Source organism: Rana temporaria, chromosome 8, assembly GCF_905171775.1.
Source record: "Rana temporaria chromosome 8, aRanTem1.1, whole genome shotgun sequence".
NCBI classification, from domain to species: domain Eukaryota; kingdom Metazoa; phylum Chordata; class Amphibia; order Anura; family Ranidae; genus Rana; species Rana temporaria.
The window spans coordinates 60,906,866-60,928,872 of NC_053496.1; the positions used below are offsets into that span (position 1 = coordinate 60,906,866).

At 41.6% G+C, this 22,007-nt stretch overlaps 1 protein-coding gene across 1 annotated transcript in view; it reads right to left on the reverse strand.

The window, feature by feature from the left end:
• Positions 1 to 14,880: 14,880 nt before the first annotated feature.
• SFXN2 (sideroflexin 2) overlaps positions 14,881 to 22,007 on the reverse strand; it is a 98,762-nt gene continuing 91,635 nt past the window's right edge. The window contains exons 10-12 of the mRNA XM_040361883.1: positions 21,877 to 21,926; positions 18,667 to 18,714; positions 14,881 to 16,034 (exon numbers count right to left, since the gene is read on the reverse strand). Coding sequence (XP_040217817.1) covers positions 15,935 to 16,034; positions 18,667 to 18,714; positions 21,877 to 21,926 — 198 coding nt within the window. The 3' untranslated portion in view covers positions 14,881 to 15,934. The remainder of the gene's footprint in view (positions 16,035 to 18,666; positions 18,715 to 21,876; positions 21,927 to 22,007) is intronic.

Here is a 22,007-nt window from a genome sequence, read left to right on the forward strand (position 1 = left end):
TCAGGCAGGGAGCTGTCCAGAATCTCAGCAAGAAGAGATACTGTCAAACACAGCAGAGGTTGCAGGTTCAGATCTGGGTCCTGACAATCATACTTTATGTGCCGATCGCTTAAGGTTTTGGGGGCAGTGATTATAAGCATGAACTACATTGACATTTCTTGCATTTTGCAATTAATCCAAGCTAATGTTATAAATGCAGCCCCTGAATGGGGCCATGAACATTGCCCAATAGTTTTTTTGGAGCAGACATATAGCTGTATATTCTGTAATGTTATTGAAACATGTTGCCGGATGTGAATACAAGATGTCAATTTGTATGAACATTGCTGATTTTTTGTAAAAATCTATTTTATTAAAACAGAAAAAAATGTAATGTTTACCTCGGTTATGCATGGATGAAACGGTCAGAGGGGTCCCCTTGCTGGTCGCTCTGGCGCATGCCTGTGCGTTCCTATGTGTGCTTGTGCCGATGCGTGGGTGTGCGGGCCTGTGCGCAATCTGTCTATTTAAACTGCCAGAGTGCCTGGGATCGGTGCTGTCTGATCTCCAGCTACCTGTGACCCTTGCTCCTGTTACCTGTCTGAACACTTGAATTACAGGTAGGGTGTAGTAGCGCTTGCTCAATAAAACTAATGAATAAAATGACAACCCAAAAAGTATAAAATGTAAAACCGTCAATCCACCACCGACTGAAGGTCTAAAAGTGTTCCACTCAAATTAATATCCAAAATAGATCAAGAAAGTAAATTCATGTAGGAGTATCCAAAAGTGTCTGTAGGTATATAATATTATAATAAAATATGTTCCACTTAAAGTCAAACCCGCCCAGCATCAATCAATTGATGAAGAGGGTAAAGAGAGTGAAATATTAATAATAAAAAACTGATTGGGTAGACAAAACGTGCCACCAAAAGCATCGTGCTACCAAACAAAATCCATAAATATAATGAGGAATAAAATATATAACGTTGACCAAATTGTGGATAAAAGTTCCTAAAGTAATATTACATCAATATGAAGTGCAATGTGCAAAAAGATATAATAATAATATTCAGTGCAACGAGTACTGAAATCCGGTGAAAAATCTAATAAATAGAATATCAATTCATGCATCAGTGAAAAACAAATAAAGTCCAAACAAATATTTCGCAGTGAAAAAAACAGTGAAAAAAGTGAGTCCCATACAGTAAATCCCTCAAGGGATTAAAATCAAATATACTGTCAGAGAAATAAAAAACATGCCAAAAGTGACAAGTGCACAATTGTGCAAAATACAACGAAATCCAACGTTCAAAATATATTCCTTTAAAACTTCAATCGCTGATTTCCAAAGTGTATTGTGTGCTCCACCAACAATCGATGATTCAGTGCATCAAAATAAACATGCACACGTGCTTGAGAGGAAGATAATAGATGCCACTCGTCTCTCAGTGCAAATGTGAGATAAGCGTTTCCACCAGCCCCTTACCTTAGTAAGGCTTTGAAAAAGCCTAATGTAGTGCTGTTAAGGATGGGATATACCTCACACAGTCAGCTTGCTGTTCCAAATCCCGCACCCGAACGCTCAAACATCCACAGCGCTGGCACTCAAATAAAGAACAGGAAGGCTCCCATAGCATAAAACCTTTTACAATTTATTCGTATCAAACAAAGAATTCACTCACAGACATAGATGAGTCATCAGCATGTGTAGTAAAAGAGTGTCTCCGCTCTGCGGCCGCGAGCGGATGACGTCACCAACAGCTCTCCGAATTCCTCACGCGTATCGTGACTGACAGCACGTCACTTAATCATAGGATGGGAAATCCCATCCTATGATTAAGTGACGTGCTGTCAGTCACGATACGCGTGAGGAATTCGGAGAGCTGTTGGTGACGTCATCCGCTCGCGGCCGCAGAGCGGAGACACTCTTTTACTACACATGCTGATGACTCATCTATGTCTGTGAGTGAATTCTTTGTTTGATACGAATAAATTGTAAAAGGTTTTATGCTATGGGAGCCTTCCTGTTCTTTATTTGAGTGCCAGCGCTGTGGATGTTTGAGCGTTCGGGTGCGGGATTTGGAACAGCAAGCTGACTGTGTGAGGTATATCCCATCCTTAACAGCACTACATTAGGCTTTTTCAAAGCCTTACTAAGGTAAGGGGCTGGTGGAAACGCTTATCTCACATTTGCACTGAGAGACGAGTGGCATCTATTATCTTCCTCTCAAGCACGTGTGCATGTTTATTTTGATGCACTGAATCATCGATTGTTGGTGGAGCACACAATACACTTTGGAAATCAGCGATTGAAGTTTTAAAGGAATATATTTTGAACGTTGGATTTCGTTGTATTTTGCACAATTGTGCACTTGTCACTTTTGGCATGTTTTTTATTTCTCTGACAGTATATTTGATTTTAATCCCTTGAGGGATTTACTGTATGGGACTCACTTTTTTCACTGTTTTTTTCACTGCGAAATATTTGTTTGGACTTTATTTGTTTTTCACTGATGCATGAATTGATATTCTATTTATTAGATTTTTCACCGGATTTCAGTACTCGTTGCACTGAATATTATTATTATATCTTTTTGCACATTGCACTTCATATTGATGTAATATTACTTTAGGAACTTTTATCCACAATTTGGTCAACGTTATATATTTTATTCCTCATTATATTTATGGATTTTGTTTGGTAGCACGATGCTTTTGGTGGCACGTTTTGTCTACCCAATCAGTTTTTTATTATTAATATTTCACTCTCTTTACCCTCTTCATCAATTGATTGATGCTGGGCGGGTTTGACTTTAAGTGGAACATATTTTATTATAATATTATATACCTACAGACACTTTTGGATACTCCTACATGAATTTACTTTCTTGATCTATTTTGGATATTAATTTGAGTGGAACACTTTTAGACCTTCAGTCGGTGGTGGATTGACGGTTTTACATTTTATACTTTTTGGGTTGTCATTTTATTCATTAGTTTTATTGAGCAAGCGCTACTACACCCTACCTGTAATTCATTTATCTTGAGTGCGTGAGCATTTTTAGTAGTGGCAGCTGCGTTATTAGTTGTTATTTATGGTATCTATTTTTAGTTTATTCTTTACCTTGGTTAGGTTGATTTGCGCATTAGTTCCCCCCCATTTTCATACCTGTCTGAACACTTGTCTCCTGATTACTGGTCCTGCCTATTGGATTATCCCTGCCTTCCGCCTGCACCTGACCTCAGCTTGCCTTGACCTTGAACCTGCCTGCTTCTCTGTACTTAGCTGCCCGCCTGTTGCCAACCCTACCTGTGATCCGACTATCCCGCTCTGCTCCTGCTCAGCATCATCTGCCTGTGTTCCTGTCTCCTGTCCAGCTGGACACCCTCTTCTCTGCCCCTGGATCCAGAGCCGCATCTCCTGCAACTACCCGCCAGGCTCTCATACCACTTTGCACTATCGTGCCTCCTGTCCATACTACCAGGGGCCGCGAGTCGGACACATAAGGGAGACCTCCTCCTGTTCAATCGGGCTCTCCAGTCTGGTAAATACAAGTCTGACAGAAACCTAAAGGTTTACATACACGTTTGGCACAAACAATATTGTTTTATGCTTTGTGTTCCGAATGAAAAAATATCGATTGAAAACAGGCCATTTAAATTTGGGACGGGTACATCATTTCAAAAACTACTATTTAATCTATCTAAATTACAATGGGTTCTTCAACACACGCAGATTGTTGTTCTACCAGAAGAGATCGACAAAAATTCCACCACGGCCTTTTAAATGGACAGAGTTTAAATAAATTGAGGGCCTACTAAATCGATCGAACTGAGGGTCTTTCGTTTATGACTTTTATTTACATTGATGAATTTAATCACATTGAATGATTAAATGAATGGTGATCAGATAGATATATGTTAATGTGGCCCTCATAAGGCATTTTCTATACTTTAAAATCACAGAAAATCATGGTTGCATGCCAAGGCCTCATTCACACGCGTGTGACCTTGCATTTTATTTCGGTTGAATTTACGCAATAGGCTGGGGCGCCTCTCACACTAATGGCTGCGTGCTGCAGTGAGCGAAAACATGCATTGCAATGACAGGAGTCTGGAATAGATAACAGCATTAGAAACAGATTTAACTCAAGCTATAAGATCTTACTGCATGCTGCTGGAATATTAAATCCTTGCCCTATGGATTAGGAACAGTTTTCATTGACTTTCTTGCTGGGTTAGTGTTTCTCATTGTCCCATGGCTTACAGTATTCCAGCAACCCAGCATTATCCACATGTATCAATCAGTGATTTTTGGATAAGTGTAGTGCCGTGCATCAAACGGAAAGCTTGGCTGTGGTCCCAGGGTAATAAGGAACTGCAGGCAACCCACTTAAAGCGAGATCAGTCACATATGATGCAAGATCACGGCGTTATCGAGCAGGGCGAAACCAGGAGAAATCAAATTTTTATTTTAAATTCATAATGCAATCCCAAAGTAATCAGCAGAGGCAAATCATCAGATTTTGTGTCCTTTATTATCAGCTTTCTAACTGCATAAGAGGCTGCAGAGAGAGTTTATGATTGCCTTACAGAATTAATCCAGATATTTGCCTCAATTAATTTGTACAGTGGCTTATATCGCCTGAACGGGGAAGGGGGAATACCATAGGGAAAACTAGGCTAGAGGGTGGGCCAGCGATCCAGACACTAGGCAGGACAGCAATACTGAGCCAGAGGGGTGTCAGGGAGTAGTTGATAAATTAGAAAGGAGCTGCCCAAACACAGTTTTTTTTTTCATTCACCCTATGGCTGTCAGAATACCTGAATCAGATTGGATGCAGCTGCTGTTTGGCCTAAAATTTTCAGCCAATTCCTTTGAGTTTTCAAAGACTGTTGGGCAGGAGGATGGCAGCAGGGGCATACACAAAACAGTCCCCCAATTACCAGGTGAAATTTGCATAGTGTATGGCCAGCTTTAGGCCTTGAGAAAGAAGCAGATGGAGAGACCCTTGCAAACAGCCAGAGGTTGTTTTTACGAGAATCTAGAATAGAACATCAAAACCAGAGTTGGAAGAAAAATGTGGTCAGGAATCACATCAAGATCAAGGCAGGCATAAGTTAAGTAAGGTCATCAACCAGGATCAGTCTGAGAACTGGAAACTCACACTCTCTAGAGCAGGAGTAGCCAACCTCGGCCCTCCAGCTGTGGTGAAACTACAAATCCCATCATGCCTCTGCCTTTAGGAGTCATGCCTGTGATGGTCAGGGTCTTGCAATGTCTCATGGGACTTGTAGTTTCTAAACAGCTGGAGGGAGGAGGTCACCTACCCCTGCTCTAGCACATCAGTGTGATGACCGGGTGGTCTATTATTCAAGGGATGATGCCTCCAGCCAGTCTCTAGGATAGGGGATATCCTATTGGTTACCTAAAAAATAAAGAAAAGACGACGCACCAGCCGTGTGCATTATCCCAAGTAAATTTATTGATAAAAATGAAGTTAAAATCTACTCACAAACACGTGGAAAAATATTGCTTGTAAAAGCCACCAAAAGATGGCAATCAGTCCTGCAACAGACAGTCTCCAGATAGCAAAGGGGAAGACATCAGGGCCGCTAATAGCTGACGCATTTCGAAGGAGTACCTTCTTCCTCATTGCCTCTGAGGAAAAAGGTACTCCTTCAAAACGCGTCCACTATCTCCTCTGCAAATTGAGAGAAAGAAATCACCGCTCCAGGTGGGTCAACTAAACAATCACAGGCTGACTCAGGATACCGTGGGTGCTGGCAGTGCACTAGACATGCATGAGAATTGAAGAGAAAAATGGATAGCCGCACTCCAATGACCGTTGAGGTTGTCTATATTCAAACGAACAGCAGATACATCACATCACAGGGTTACAGTAATAGGAACAAGGGAACAGCCGACACGTTTCGCACTGGATTAGTGCTTATTCATGGCTAAGCACTAATGAATAGCCATGAATAAGCACTAATCCAGTGCGAAACGCGTCGGCTGTTCCCTTGTTCCTATTACTGTAACCCTGTGATGTGATGTATCTGCTGTTCGTTTGAATAAAGACAACCTCAACGGTCATTGGAGTGCGACTATCCATTTTTCTCTTCAATTCTCATGCACTATCTCCTCTGTTGCAGCATCTCTGAGCTCAGAACTACTGCAACAGGGCAGTGAGGTCACATGTAGCGGTGTTTGAATCAGCTGGGAGATTCTTAGCAGCATCCTAGCATCACTACAGGATGGGATTATGGCATTTGTAGGGTTTTTTTCATCCCCGCTTCAAGAGGTACTCAAATGGCCTACACCTATATCAAGAGGATTATTTATCTTTGGTTAAAGCTGTAGTTTCTACATGCATAGGCAGGTTTTTTGGTAATGGTGAACTAACCCTTTAACCACTTAAGGACCGCCCCACTTACATAGACTGGGTTAGGGTTGCCCTTAAATGCAAAATGACGTACCTGTACGTGATTTCTCTTCATGGCGCCAGGCCTGTGCTCCCGCTGTGATTGGACACCACGGAAGACAATCAATGGTCAGGCGGCTGTGATGGCGGTCGGCCAACCGCGATCATTAGCTGGAGAGAGACAGAACTATGTAAACAAGGCAGACCGTCATTCTGTCAGACAGGAAGAAAAAGATCTTGTGTTCCTGCTATTTAGTCAGTCCACACAGTACGAAAGCACACCCAGGGAACATACTTAACTCCTTTCCTACCAGTGTAATTTATACAGTGACAGTGCAATTTTTGATCGCTGTATCAAGGTTGGATCGTTAGTACAGTGACTCCGTCCAACGCTTTTTTTTCCTCCCAACAAAAACAAAGGGTAATCAATTCCTAAAAAAAGTATACTCTCACCAAGCGAATGAAATCCATCTCGCAGTCCTGTACATCACTCGCGGCACGTAGCATCTTCTACAGCTGAAGTCCCAGGACAGTGACGGAACATTGTGTATTTTCATTTTCGCTCTTGTTTTTTCCCCTCACAGCTTGTAAAACTCCAGTGTTTTGTGAACATTTTGTTTTTGTTTTCCCTTACTTGGTTTCCGTGTGTTTGGCATAATTTGAAAACATTCATAGAAAAAAATACAAAAAGAGAAAACATTTTTTTTGAGCTAACCAAAGCCGAACAATCCATCCCTTACCACCCTCCTAGATAAAGCACTTGTTTTAGGTCCGGCTTGTATTTAAAGTTCTTTTTGTTCTTGGCTCCTGTTACCAATTTGTATAGACTGCACCTCATTTCCAAACATGACATGACCATTTCTATTTATATCATTAGACTTCCTGCATTACATTTAGCAATAACTCTGGACGGCACGGTCAAGAGCCTGAAGTGGTGTTTCTATGCGAGTCCTGAGCTGTAGAGGTTCTTGAACTCTTCCCAGCAGCCTATTCAACACTTTCCTTGTTCAAGATTTCTGCTGGATGGATGTACAGCGGTCATTTGGAAATGATGTATGAAATTCATTCTAGGCAAGTCCCAGAAGCACCTTAAAAGAGAAGTATGGGAAACATTTTTTTTGAAGAATCATACTCTGCTAGGTGGATGCATCGGTCCGAATCTGCATCTGTACCTCACCGGCTCGAAGACTGAGAACCAAGTTATCAAATACTGCCGATCGCTCGGATCTCAGCAGAGAGCTAGTGACTGTTAGTCTCCGGCTCTCTGCTCTGCCCCCCTACTCACAGTGCTGGGCTGTGGAGGGGGTGGGAGTGGCTTGCTCAGGCTCTCAGTGGCACACTGAAAGGCTAAGCTGGGTGCCAGTCCAGACATGTGGGAGGATCCCGACCATATGATCGCGATCTTTCCCTGAGCCTGGACCGGCTCTGTGACGTCAGCTAAAAATGGGTCACTGGAGTGCAGAATGAACTGCACTCTTATGATCCACAGAAGTACAGCCAAACAAACTTTGGCTGGTTGTCTCCTTTAAAGAGGAACTACCCTTATCATAAAAATTACAAAATTTGTAATGGCAATCTACAGATACGTATAGATAGGTGCAGGGTTATATTTACAGGGGCCTATTTCTCCTGTGATACATCTATTTCCTGGTATCCCCTGGTATATGTTATACTTCCAGTTTTAAAGTTTGTTTACTCTTTCGGTCATCCTCACTTGGTGTCGACGTCAGCATATAAATGATTGACATCCTGAATTCCCAGTTAAATCTGAAGAAACAGCGGAAGCTGTGAAACGCGTCATCTGATCGGTCCAAAGGCCTATACACATGATCAGACTTATTGACAACAAATGTTTTCGCTTTTTCATCGGACAAATGTTCGCTGTGAAAACAGACAAACTTTCCAGCAACAAATGTCCAATGGAGGCCAATCCAATCGTGTGTACATGAGTCCATCGGACTAAAGTCCAATGTACAAACACACGTGCGCAGAACCAATGCTAAAGATCAGACAACAATAGCAGAAGTTGCCCAAGGGGTGGCGGTAAATAGCTGAAAAACCATGCGATTTTGCGAAAGTTGGCTGAAAAAGTATGCAGAACAAGTTCACGGCCAACGTCCTTTGAACAAAAATCCACGGAAAAGTCAGATGGAAGTCCGATCGCGTGTATGAGGCTTTAACTTCACTTCTGGTTCACGGGCATCACTGAGGTCGTACGGCGTTCCACGCTGGTACGCACTTCCGGTTTCCGGGCATCACTGAGGTCGTACGGCGTCCAGCCAAGCTATCAGGCTGGTTACAGAGACCGCCCTGCAGCTCCATCCTCCTACAGTCTGTCAGAACACTGCTGGGACGTCACTTCTCATGTTACCCTGGACTGCACAGTGGCCATGGACCCCATACTATTTACTACTCATACTTGCCTGATTATCACTACTACTATGTGAGCTATTTGGCCCATTTACTTTTAAATAAATGGTTTAACATATGCTGCACTTAGTCTGGTGCGCCTTGTCTGTCTTTTACCTGTCTTCCCAGAGTTTGCTTCAACTCCCAAGGGAGCTGCTGCTGTTGCAATGAACTGACCCCTTTCATTTATTGCTGGGACTTTTAGTTCTACAATCATATTGCTTTTATTGTTGCTATTATGGATATCTTGCGTGCTTGGTCTTTGTGCCATGTTTTCCTTTTCTGCTTGTTGCACTCTCACAGCAGAAGGTTTCCCTTCTGCCAGAACACAATAATCGCTGTTGACAGGGTGGTTGTACTGAAGTTGATCGATAGATTGACTTCAGTACAACCAGTCTGCCCAGATTAATCAAAATTTGTCTGGTTCCTGCCGATTCATTTGTGTCCGGCTTAACGCAGAATGAGGAGATACAGATCTGAAAAACAGTGACATCAAAAGTCCTGATCTACAGACTTTCGGGCTAGTGATTCAAGCACAAAGTACTGACGTCAGAGGGTCAGCACAACAGCCGGGGAAGTAGCTTTTGCTGGACAATTTACAGCATCTATATTCCTTTCAGTTATTGTTTTCTTGTCAGGGGACTGAACTTGTTGGTATCCATCCAAGATAAATATATAATTTTAGGGTTAGCCGGTTTGTTCATTTTAAACAATATATAATATTAGCATATAAAACATGTTTGTTTCATGTGGTCCTGTAGCTGCACTATTCTGTTCCCAGGTTACACTGTGTAGAAGAAAGGCTCTTTGATGTGGATGTTAGCTGCAAACTACTCCATTCCCGTACCTGACAGCCAGAATCTCGGTGAAGTAGGGTCACTCAGCAAATCCCTTGTAGTGTTAAATATTTTAGGAAATAATAAGCAATCTGTGTAATATCTGGCGTACACATGATGGGACTTTGCTCATGGAAGTTAAATATAGGCTAAGTAGCAAAAGGGAGCTTGAGAAATGCAATACACGGCTCGATTTAGGTCATTCAACTTTCACATAAGTCTTGAATCAGAATAAGTCTGGATATAATGTGAACATTTCAGGGACTGTTAGGCTTCATGTACACTACTAAACTCAACCAAGGAACACATCAGACAGGTCGGGGATAAAGTTGTGGAAAAGTTTAAAGCAGGGCTAGGTTAGAAAAACATATGCAAAGCTTTAAACATCTCGCGGAGCACTGTTCAGACCAAATGGAAAGAGTATGGCACAACTGCAAACCTACCAAGATATGGCCGTCCACCTAAACTGACAGACTGGGCAAGGAGAGCATTCATCAGAGAAGTAGCCAGGAGACCCATGGTAACTCTGGAGGAGCTGCAGAGATCCACAGCTCAGTTGGAAGAATTTATCTATAACTATTAGAAGTTCATTTCACAAATCTGGTCTTTATGGATGAGTGGCAAGAAGAAAGCCATTGTTAACGAGCCATAAGAAGTCCTGTTTGCAAGAAGCCATGTGGGGGACACAGCAAACATGTGGAAGAAGGTGCTCTGGTCAGATGAGACCAAAATTTAACTTTTTGGCCTAAAAGCAAAACGCTATGTGTGGCGGAAAATGAACACTGCACATCACCCTGAACACACCATCCCCACACCATGAAACATGGTGGTGGCAGCATCATATTGTAGGGATACTTTTTTTCAGCAGGGACAGGGAAGCTGGTCAGAGTTGATGGGAAGATGGATGGAGCTAAATCCAGGGCAATCTTAGAAGAAAACCTGTTAAGCCCCATACACACTATCAGTTTTACTGCAGGTTTTTCTCTTCAGGTTTACCAAAACCATGTAGTGCAAGGGCCTGCCTGATTGCATACAAATTGAAACTCTTAAGGTTTGACCTCATATTAGATGGTTTTGGTAAACCTGAAGAGAAAAACCTGCAGGAAAACGGATGTGTATGGGGCTTTAGAGTCTGCAAAAGACTTGAGACTGGGGCAGAGGTTCATCTTCCAGCAGGACAACAACCCTAAACATACAGCCAGAGCTACAATGGAATGGTTTAGATCAAAGCATATTCATGTGTTAGAATGGCCCAGTCAATGTCAAGACCTAAATCCAATTGAGAATCTGTGGCAAGACTTAAAATATTGCTGTTCACAGACGCCCTCCATCCAATCTCACAGAGCTTGTGCTATTTTGCCAAGAGTAATGGGCAAAAATGTCACTCTCTAGATGGGCAAAGCTGGTAGAGACATCCCCAAAAGGACTTGCCGCTGTAATTGCAGTGAAAGGAGGTTCTACAAAGTATTGACTCAGGGGGGCTGAATACAAATGCACAACACACTTTTCACATATTTATTTGTAAAAAAATGTTAACCATATATGATTTTTCTTCCACTTGACAATTATGTACCACTTTGTGTTGATCTATCATATAAAATACATTTATGTTTTTGGCTGTAACATGACAAAATGTGGAAAAATTCAAGGTGTATGAATACTTTAAGGCACCGTGGGGGTTATGTGCAAGCTAAAATGCTGTTTTTTATTCTCCTTGCATGTCCCCCTCGGATCTACAGGGACTGTACCTCCAAGTGCACTTTGCACTTGTAGTGCAAAGTGGATTTGCCTTTCGTAAATAACCCCCTGTATGTGGATTTTCAACTCTGGATCCTTTCCCTGTTCCTGAGGGTAATCCCCACTTTGTGGAGTGTTGCCAAAGCGGTACCAGTGTGCCCAGTGATGATTAGAAGCTATCTTAATTTTAGCACCTTTTGTGCTTGTGAATGAAGGTGACAGTTTGTAATACCAAGGATCCCAAGTGAAAGAACATCACCTAAGTGAAGCATTTCATGACAATGCTCTTTTCCTTTCCTTTGTTCTATGGCAAACACAATGGCAGCCCCTGTGGGACACGAATATAAATCCCCGTACACACAGGCCGAATGTTGGGTAGCATCAGCCGGTTGAAAAGAAACTGACCAACTCCCCCTATTTCTTTTAGAAAAAAAAAAATTCTCCACCATAGGACGGCGGGCTTGGTGTGGGCATGAATACTAACTGCGAGACTCCAGGTATGTTCCAGTCCTCTCCCTTTTTCCCCTCTTTTCTTTCTTCTTTCGAACAATGCAAATGTTTCCAGTTTTGTAAAATTTGGTACTAGGCTATATAATAAATGCAGTAGCTAGACATATGGCCTTAGTGTCTTATCACTGCAGGGGAGTCCCCCTCTCAATAGGGTGGCGCTGTCTCTCCTCTTCAGTGTCTCACATCTGTTTCAGTGTGGCCTCAGTATTGGTGGTGTGTTGGGGGAGGTTAGCTGGAGGTGGTTTTTGCCCCCTTCCCTCGACCCTGTAGTCACTTTTGAGTCGTCAGCAGCATTTGCTAGTTTAATGCTAGCCACTAGGCTATTATGCCAAGGCTTCTTTTCTATATCTATATGACTGTGCTGGTTGGTGTAGTTACCATTGAGGCTTCCCCTATTCTCTAAAGGGGAAAGCCCCAATATAAATTTAGACAAGCAACCACCATTGTTCTTTATTTATTTGCACCATGCTTTTGATACATGTCCTACTTGATTTATGACTTTGTTTCTATGGAAATGTTTATTATGACATGTCTTTTTGTCTTAAAGACTATACAAAAAAAGAAAAAGAAAAAAAAGGAACCGACAGACATTCGGCCCCTGTGTACTGCAGTCTGCCGGTCTTTTCTGTTGAAGGGGCAAACTAGCAGTGTGTACTAGGCTTTAGGAAGATCACAATTATTAGCTGAACTAAGGTGGTATTTCATGTATCTTCCATCCAACCAGCAATAAAGTTAAATTCTGGTTATACGCCTAACTAACCTTAAAACTGCTCATTCACCTGTCCTAAAACCTAAGCAATTAACCTGTGTAAGAAAGATGTATATACTTATCTATTTTTCTAGCTCCCCTGCATCATCCAGTGGCTTTAGGGGAAAAGAGAGAGTGCCAACAACAGAGAGGCCATTGTTAGCATAAGTGTGAGCAGGGGACAATTTTAAAGCTAGTTAGGTGTATAACCGGAACTCAATTTTAAAGAAAAACTGTCACAAACCTATCTTGGAATTTGAAAATAAACAAGGCATATAATTCAAAAAGTAGAGTTTACCTTTGGTGAAAACTGCATGCCAAATGCTCATTAAACCTTTTTATACACTATATATATATATATATATATATATATATATATATATATATATATATATATATAAAGCTAAAGTCTAATTCCAGCCAGCAAACTGCCTGCATAGAGTTTGCATGTTTTCTGTGTGCTTGTTAGAGGTTTCCTCCCACACTTCAAATATATGGTGGTAGGTAGTGGGCTCCTGTCCTATTTGGCCCTGGTATATGTATGTATGTATGAATGCGAGGTGGAAACCTTAGACTGTTAGCTCCTCGGGGGCAGGGACTGATGTCAATGTAATATGTAAAGCTCTGTGTTATCAGTGCTATATAATATCCTGCAATAAATAAATACATGGTATGCAATTTTTTTTTTTATCACTTTAACTCAGGCTTAGTCTCATCCCCTCCAGCCTCTCTACCGGTCAATGAAGCTGTACAACACATTAAAGAGCCAAAAGATAGTGAAATAATGTAAAGGAACAGGGCCAAGCTGGAACTTTACAGAAAAAGTATTATTAAAATTTGTTTATAAAATCAGCTGCCTCCATTTGGCTTGCCTCATACCTATGAAGCCTTCTTATGTGATAAGTTTGTACTTTCTGGATGACTCTGAATGATGGCGGGTGGTACATGGGTCTTCCCCGTGGTTCATCCCATGCAAACATTTGTGTCATTGCAAACAGGTCAATTATTGATGTTGGCTGTAGTCCCTCCATCGGGACCAAGCAGGATGTAGTGCCCCCCATATATTTTGTGTTTTTCAAATGCTTTACTGCTATATGGGTTTACGCGGAGGGCGTATCTATTATAAGGACTCATAGGTGTGCGCAGCCTATTACATTAGGGTGTGCACCCCAAAGCTCAAACACACATGCGTGCATATATATATATATTTATGGCAGTAGGGCAATGGACGTGTCAGCACAACATTGGATAGTGTCAGTGGGCAGGGACTGTTGTCAGTAGTTTCTTTTTATTTATTTTTTATTGTTACTTTTTACAATTTAATTTTTTTATATGTTTTTACAATATTTTATTATTTTGTTTAACAATTTTTTATGAGCACCATTGGGGGGCTTTGGTGAGATATCAGGGGCCTAAACAGACCCCTGATATCTCACTTTTGAGACAGAGAAAGGGGCTGAGGACATAAATTCCTGAGTCCCTTTCTCTGCAGCCAAGCAGCAGGGGGAATCTGTGCAGCACATAGTAATTAGGGTGTGCCTGTGCACACTTGGCACACCCTGTGCGCACGCCTATGTAAGGACTATATCTACAGGTTTATGTGTGTGTGTGTATTCTCCCTAAAATGCACATACTACCTACCTATGGACCTGTTTGTAAGGTTCACCTCTATGTACCATAACATTTACATGATTTGCTCCCACTGTATTCCTTTTTTACGCTTTTGAAAATGAATAAAATGGACTAAACTTACATGCAGCTCTTCCAACTTCTTTGTCGATTGTTCCGACATGTCATTTTCACTGAAGGTAACATCTCCTTATGCATTCTCTTTCATAAAATGCCCTATTTGAGTTGCCCAGTTATGCAAGTTATTTTAAAATGATTTGCAAGTTTTATTGTGTGCATGAAAAAAAAAAAATCCAAATAACCGTGTCTGGTTTACATGGTGGTCCATGTCCTAAAGCTGGTCATACACTATCTGACTATACAATCCCTGTACAATCTCCTTTAGATTCATCAAAACATTTTAGGTAGACCTAAAGCAGATTGTACAATAAAACGGTTTAGTATCCCAAAGAGGACATGAAAAGAAAACATGAAAAGAAAACATAGTACTCATGAGAATACCGCAAAGTCACTTTTTTTGTTTTACAATAGGTTCCGTTTAGTGACAAAATCGGTTTAAAGTGTACCTGTAGTCAATGCATGCAAAATAGGACTCTACTACCAATGCAATAGAACAGGTTTTAATTAAAATATAGCAGCCAGGAGGACATTTCATTTCTTTAACAAATTTCCTTTTACAAATACTGATGAATATCTTTGGTTCTGTTGTGTAATAAAGAATGGACTATTGAAGCACACCTTAGATCTAACCTAAAGCTGGCCATACACTGTGCCAGTTTCAATTGGTTCCTTATAAGGCAGACAAAATTCAATCCATGGGTGGTGCTGTTGGCCCCCCTTCTGCCCAACAGCAAAGGGGCCAGCTGGAAAATTATGGATGAACAGCAGCTGCATCCAAACAGATGGAGGCGCTGTTCAGGTATTCAGGCATCTACCGCTGTCGGCTGTAAAAATACAATTACCTGGCATGAGCGATTCGACCATCTGCCCAGATGGAGGACATGTATTTTTTTAATTTGAATTTTTTTATTCATCAGTGTATGGCTAGCGAATACCTAATTTTACACCTCTCCTCACCCCCCTCCCATTTAAGAAAATGCTTTATAATTTAAGCAGCTACAAAAACTCTAAAAAAACTAACCTGTAAGCAGCTAGCCGGACTCAAAAACATTCCAATTGGAAGAACACTGCTGGCAAAGGGTTGGTTCTTTTTGCAGATGGGGCCACTGGGTGTCTGGCTCTGCCTGTATGTCACCCATTTACAGCAATGGGGTTTCTTATGGTACTTTTTTTCAGACCTGGTCACCTAGGAGGTGCCCGGACTAGGTGGCAAGTATAACACAGAATTTTGTACAGGCTTAGATGATAGGATAGCAAGAGGGTATAAAAGAGGTCAAAGTTAGACTTTAAATGTGCTTTAAGAAAGCATGCCAAAAGTCATTCTTTATAAAGAAAGTTCAGAAATTTCAAAAAGAATAATGAATTTATAAAACATCTATTCCATGTGAAGGCATATTATTTTTCAGGAAAAAAACAAAGCTATATGCAGCTCCAAGGGGGATTAAAACTTTCTTGGCAGGCAGAACACAAAGTGGGTCTTGGCTCTGGATAAAGCTGATTCCTGGGTTTGGATACATTTTGCTCTATATGTCCAGTGGTTATAATCCTTTGTTAAAGTAAACATACTGAATTCTGTCTCCATATTCCTTATGGATAGAATCTCGAAGCTCTGGTTCCAGACTACTCACAGCCATAGAACTGAAAAAAGAACAAAACAAAAAAAAAAGGGTTAACAGAGACTAAATATTGGCAGACGTTAGAGTCCGGACAAAATGCTAGTCGCATGGTCGTCATGCTTATCCCATGGCTTTTATAACCAGTGACCCGGAACACGCATGCAGATCAGGCGTCTGATTTGCTGCATTCCTGTTCCAGGGCTCAAAACATTTAAACCAGAAACACCCAAACAACTAGCATTTTAACTTATTAGCTGCCAGTGCCATTTTTTTTTTTGCAAAACATGATATATTTTCTGAAAGCAGAGAAATAAAATGTAGAATAAAAATGTTGGTAGTTATGTCACACAATATTTGTTTATTAAAGTTCAACTACAGGCAAAACTTTTCTTTATTTTTTTTGTGTTGGGTAGAGTGGAGAGGGATTAGAACAGCTGTCAGTTTTCATTGCTGTCTGTGCTCCCATTTAGGAGATTCCCCCTCTGTATTTGTCCCATTTACTATTATAACTGAAAGTGTATGTATGTATGTATGTATGTATGTATGTATGTATGTATGTATGTATGTATGTATGTATGTATATATATATATATATATATATATATATATATATACACATACACACACACACACACACACACACACACACAGATTCACATACCTCGGCGCATCTTTATGCGGGCGTAGCATATCGAATATACGCTACGCCGATGCTGCGCAGTGCATCGCGGAGCGGAGAGCACAGTATTCACAAAGGAAATGCTCCCAACGTTTCGCCGCCGTAACGTATATATTCGTAGGCGTAAGCCGTCCTAATTCAAAGTAGGTGGAAGTGGGCGAGATCCATTTAAATGAACCGTGACTCCACGCAAATGATGGGCCGGACGAACGGCGAATGCGCCGTCCCGTGGACGCATCCCAGTGCGCATGCTCAGAATCACGTCGGAAATACTCCCTAAGATACGTTGAATCACTGTCTACGACGTGAATGTAGTCTACGCCCAGCCCTATTCACGTACTACTACGTAAACGACGTAAAATACGACGGCTGTTCCCTGGTCCATACCTTAACATGACTTACACCTGCTTTATGAGGCTTAACTTTGTGTGTAAACCGCGTATATTAATGCGCCGGGCGCAAGTACGTTCGTGAATCGGCGTATCTCACTCATTTGCATATTCGAATCGTAAATCAATGGGAGCGCCCCTTGCGGGCAGCGTAAATATGCGCCCACTCTACGATGGTCGTAGGAAGCCTATTTTCAGGCGTATCTAGTTCTGTGGGCACGGCGCACAGATACGACGGCGCACATTGACACTTACACGGCGTATCTCGAGATACGCCGGCGTAGGTGCTACGTGAATCCGGGCCTGCATGTGTATAATTAATATATATATATATATATATATATATATATATATATATATATATATATATACACATATATATATATAAATATAAATATAACACACACATACATACACATATGGTGTCCTGGCGGGGTCCCCAAAGAATTCCCTTAATTTGCAGGGATTTCCTCTCACTTTTTGTCTAGCTGTGGGACAGGCAGTAAAGGGGAAACCTCCGCAAAGTTAAATAGATGGCACAAAATAACCTGACAGGGGTTAAAACTCTCCCTTACTCTATCCCATAGTTCTACTTTAAATCAGAATTTTCAGTAAAAAAATACACAAGCATTTTTTTTAGTGAACATAAACCTAATATAATACTCATTTTGTTGGTAAAATAAAAGGGAGGAGTTTGCATTAAATACATTGATACCAAATACAGTATGTCAAACCTCAAAACTGTGCAGGTCAATTAAATGGCTAAAAACGAAAGTACCTACAGTTGTCCATAGGCGATGCTTTAAAAACCTTTACAGGTCATCAATTTAGAGTTAATAGTGAATGATGGTGCTAGAACTATTGCTTAGGTGTGCATGGTCATTCCAAACGTGTGTGGCAAAATTGTAGTTCTTTGTACATGTGGGCACCAGACGCATGCATTTGTGTTTGTATGTGTGAGACTAGGGGGCTACAAAATGTATTTTGGGGGTGTTTACTCATTTTATTAAACTTTAATAAAAAATTTTTTTATATATATATATATATATATATATATATATATATATATATATATATATATATATATATATATATATATATATATCTTCCTGGGGGGGTCCCCAAGGAATTCCCTTAATTTGCAGGGATTTCCTCTCACTTCCTGTCTAGATGGCACAATAGATGGCACAAAATAACCTGACAGGGGTTAAAACTACAAAATGTATTTTGGGGGTGTTTACTCATTTTATTATACTTTAATAAAAAAAAATTATAAATAAATTATATATATATATATATATTGCTATCGCATGGGAGCTGACAAGTCTGCTATGTTATAGCATTGTGCAGGTGACAGGTTATCTTTAGGGAGATATCAGGGCTCTTTTAGACTCCCCGTGTCACTTCTGCACTTTAATGAAGCTGGCTGAGCACATATAATGTAGGAAGAATGGCGTGACATTAAAGCCCCCTTAATCACTTCTACAAGTAAGCTGGAAGCCTGGAGAAAAACAAATGTGAAACAGCCGATAGAAGGGGAGCACAAGCACTTCTATTTCAACAAAATCAAAATCAAAAAGTATTACCATCGTTGTGGAAACAATGAACAAGCCACAGGAACCATGAACAGCAAGCTGTGGAATAAGAAAACAGAATTATAGAGAAGGTCAAGACATCAGGAAAAAGTCTACATTAACGTCCAGATGTGAGGATTAAAGCTGAAGTCCAGGAATTCAGCCACTTTGTAAAATGTGCTTGATTACAAGGGGTTAAGTCCAACAAGGTGTATGCCACTTGGTGGAATTATGGCTTTAATTTACTCAACAAAATCCTCTCTTAGAAAGTTGCCACCACAACTATAACTGTCCTGACTAGAAGATCTCTCCACTGTTCCTGTTGTGATGACAACTCAAAATGTACGATTTGCCATCACTTTAAGTGCCTGTTAAAGTGGCCATAAAGACAAAAAGATAAAGGTGTCACCAATATGGTGAATCTCCTCAGCAGGGACACAGCAGCAAAAAAATTCTAACCCTTCAATTTGTGACTTTAGATACACTTTGACCAGTTAGCGACTGCCTGTCCGCATTGTACTGTATTGTCATACTGGTACGTCGCGGCCTACTTCCGGTTTTAGGGCGTGTGCATGCATGATTGTATTGCAAGCACCTACAGGTAAGCCTTAATGTAGGCTTACCGTAGGTGCAAGTAGTATCAGAGGGTTTACAACCACTTTAACTATCCAAAATGAAAAAATAAAAAAAGTATATAAAGCAAGAGCTAAAAGGTACGACCTTGTGGCACAGGCCGTAGATCTTTGAAAATGATTGAGGTCTAAAGGCACTGGCACATATTAGAGAAGGGTGAGAGAACGGGCAGAAACCCCAAAGGATAGAGAGAGAAAGGAGAAGGAGAAAAGGCACACAGGGGGAAGAAAGGCACAAAGGGGAGGGAAGAGGAGTGGGAGGGTGAAATACTCATAGGCTATGATCAAGGCCCCACCATTTTCTAGGAAGCGATCAGGGGTATTGTAGGGAGGGCAGAAGACCACCTAGGGGACCACATTTTCAAAAATTTGGTGTGGGAGTCATGGAGAATACTCAACATTTTTTCATTTTAATCAAAAGGTCAGTCATTATGCTCCTCACAGTGATCGAAATAGAGGGTTTCTTCCAGGCTCTGTCAATGGCTCTCTTTGCAGCAATGAACAGGTAGGTCGCCAGTTTTTGTTGGTACCAGAATAGACCCTGAATCGGACAATTCAACAAAGCCAACTTGGTATCCTTATGCAGGATGTATAAAAAAAGGTTTGAAGGAGTCCGAAGACCCTGGACCAGAAACCCGTCAGCTGAGGACAGGACCACCAGGTGTGGATAACGTCTCCCCGATGATCACAGCCCCTGAAGCATCTGTTGCTATAGGATGGGTTTGCACTCACTATATGGGCCGGAACCCAATACTACCTCAAGCGAAACTTGTAGGCAGCCTCCAATATATGTGTTGAGAGAGGAATAGTATAGTTCTACTTTAAAGGGGTTGTAAAGGTTTGTGTTTTTTCACCTTAATGCATCCTATGCATTAAGGTGAAAATGCATTAAGCGGCGCTGGGTGATGACGTCATCGCGCGAGCGCCGTATGCGTTCCAGGATGGAACGCATTACGGCGCTGAAAGCGCCTGTTATTACAAGAAACAGACAGCGCGAGGAGCGCCTGTTACACGCGGCCGCTGGGGGGGGCGGGACCGAGTCATACACTCTGTGTCTATGGACGCAGAGTGTATGATACGGGAGCATGCCTGCAAGGTAACCCCCTTGGGAAAGAGCTTCCCAGAGGGGGTTAGCTATTGCGGGGAGGAGCCGAGAGAGCCGCCATGGGACCCCAGATGTCAAGGATTGGGGCCACTCTGTGCAAAACGAACTGCACAGTGGAGGCAAGTATGACATGTTTGTTATTTAAAAAAAAACACATGAACCTTTACAACCTCTTTAAGGTAAAAAACCTCTTGCTTTTACAAATCACATCTGAGCTATTTGAATATCCCTGCTTTAATAAACAAGTACATTGTAACTAGGGTTGTCCCGATACCGATACTAGTATCGGTGTCGGGACCGATACTGAGCATTTGCGCGAGTACTTGTACTCGCGTAATTGCTCCTGATGCCCAGTCCGATACTTTTGTTGTGAGTGACGAGTGGGCTCAGAGGGGGGCGGAGAGCAGGCTGAGAGGGGGCGGAGAGCGGGCGGAAAGCGGACGCAGAGCGGGCGGAGAGTGGGCTGAGAGCGGGACGGAGAGGAGAGCAGAGCAGTCCTCAAGTAAGTAAAATAGAATCGTGACATGCACGTTGCACGCAGACTTGAATTCCTTCCTCACGCGTTAGGATTCAATGGTTGCTAGCTTATCTTTCTGTGGTCACCCTGGAATTTTGCTCCCCCCGACTCTCCTGCCTTTTTTATTTTCGATGCTGGAGGGGAAGGAGTTTTGATAAGCTCAGCATGGACCAGGGGGAGAGCTGGGAGGGGGGCTGCCTTTCTCTCAAGAATAAGAAGTTCAGAACTAACTCTTAAAGGACCACCAATGTAAGGGGCATTCTTCCCACTGACCACCAATGTAAGAGGCATGCTTCCTACTGACCACCAATGTAAGGGGCATGCTTTCCACTGACCATCAATGTAAGGGGCATGCTTCCCACTGACCACCAATGTAAGGGGCATTCTTCCCACTGACCACCAATGTAAGGGGCATTCTTCTTACTGATCACCAATGTAAGGGGCATTCTTCCCACTGACCACCAATGTAAGGGGCATTCTTCCCACTGATCACCAATGAAAGGGACATTCTTCATACTGACCGCCAATGTAAGATATATTCTTCCCACTGACCACCAATGTAAGGGACATTCTTCCCACTGATCACCAATGTAGGGGACATTCTTCCCACTGACCACCAATGTAAGGGACATTCTTCCCACTGACCACCAATGTAAGGGACATTCTTCCCACTGATCACCAATGTAGGGGACATTCTTCCCACTGACCACAAAAAAAAAATTATCGGTAATCAGTATCGGCGAGTACATGAAAAAAAGTATCGGTACTTGTACTCGGTCCTAAAAAAGTGGTATCGGGACAACCCTAATTGTAACTGAAGGTGTAAAAGCCATGCTTAAAAAAGCTCAGTTACAATTTTTAAATATAGCACCACTTTAAAAGCCAACTTACATTATAACATTGTATGATAGTAAATGGAGACATTTTAATGTAAAAATGGAATCTAATCACATGTAATGTATACTCACAATCCACCAGCTAATGTAACTTGCAAGGGAGCATGAAGGAAATGGATTTTCTGCAAAAATATTAAACAAAATAAAAACCTTTACATTTTATCCATGTTGATCATAAATTCTATCAATTTATAATCTATCAA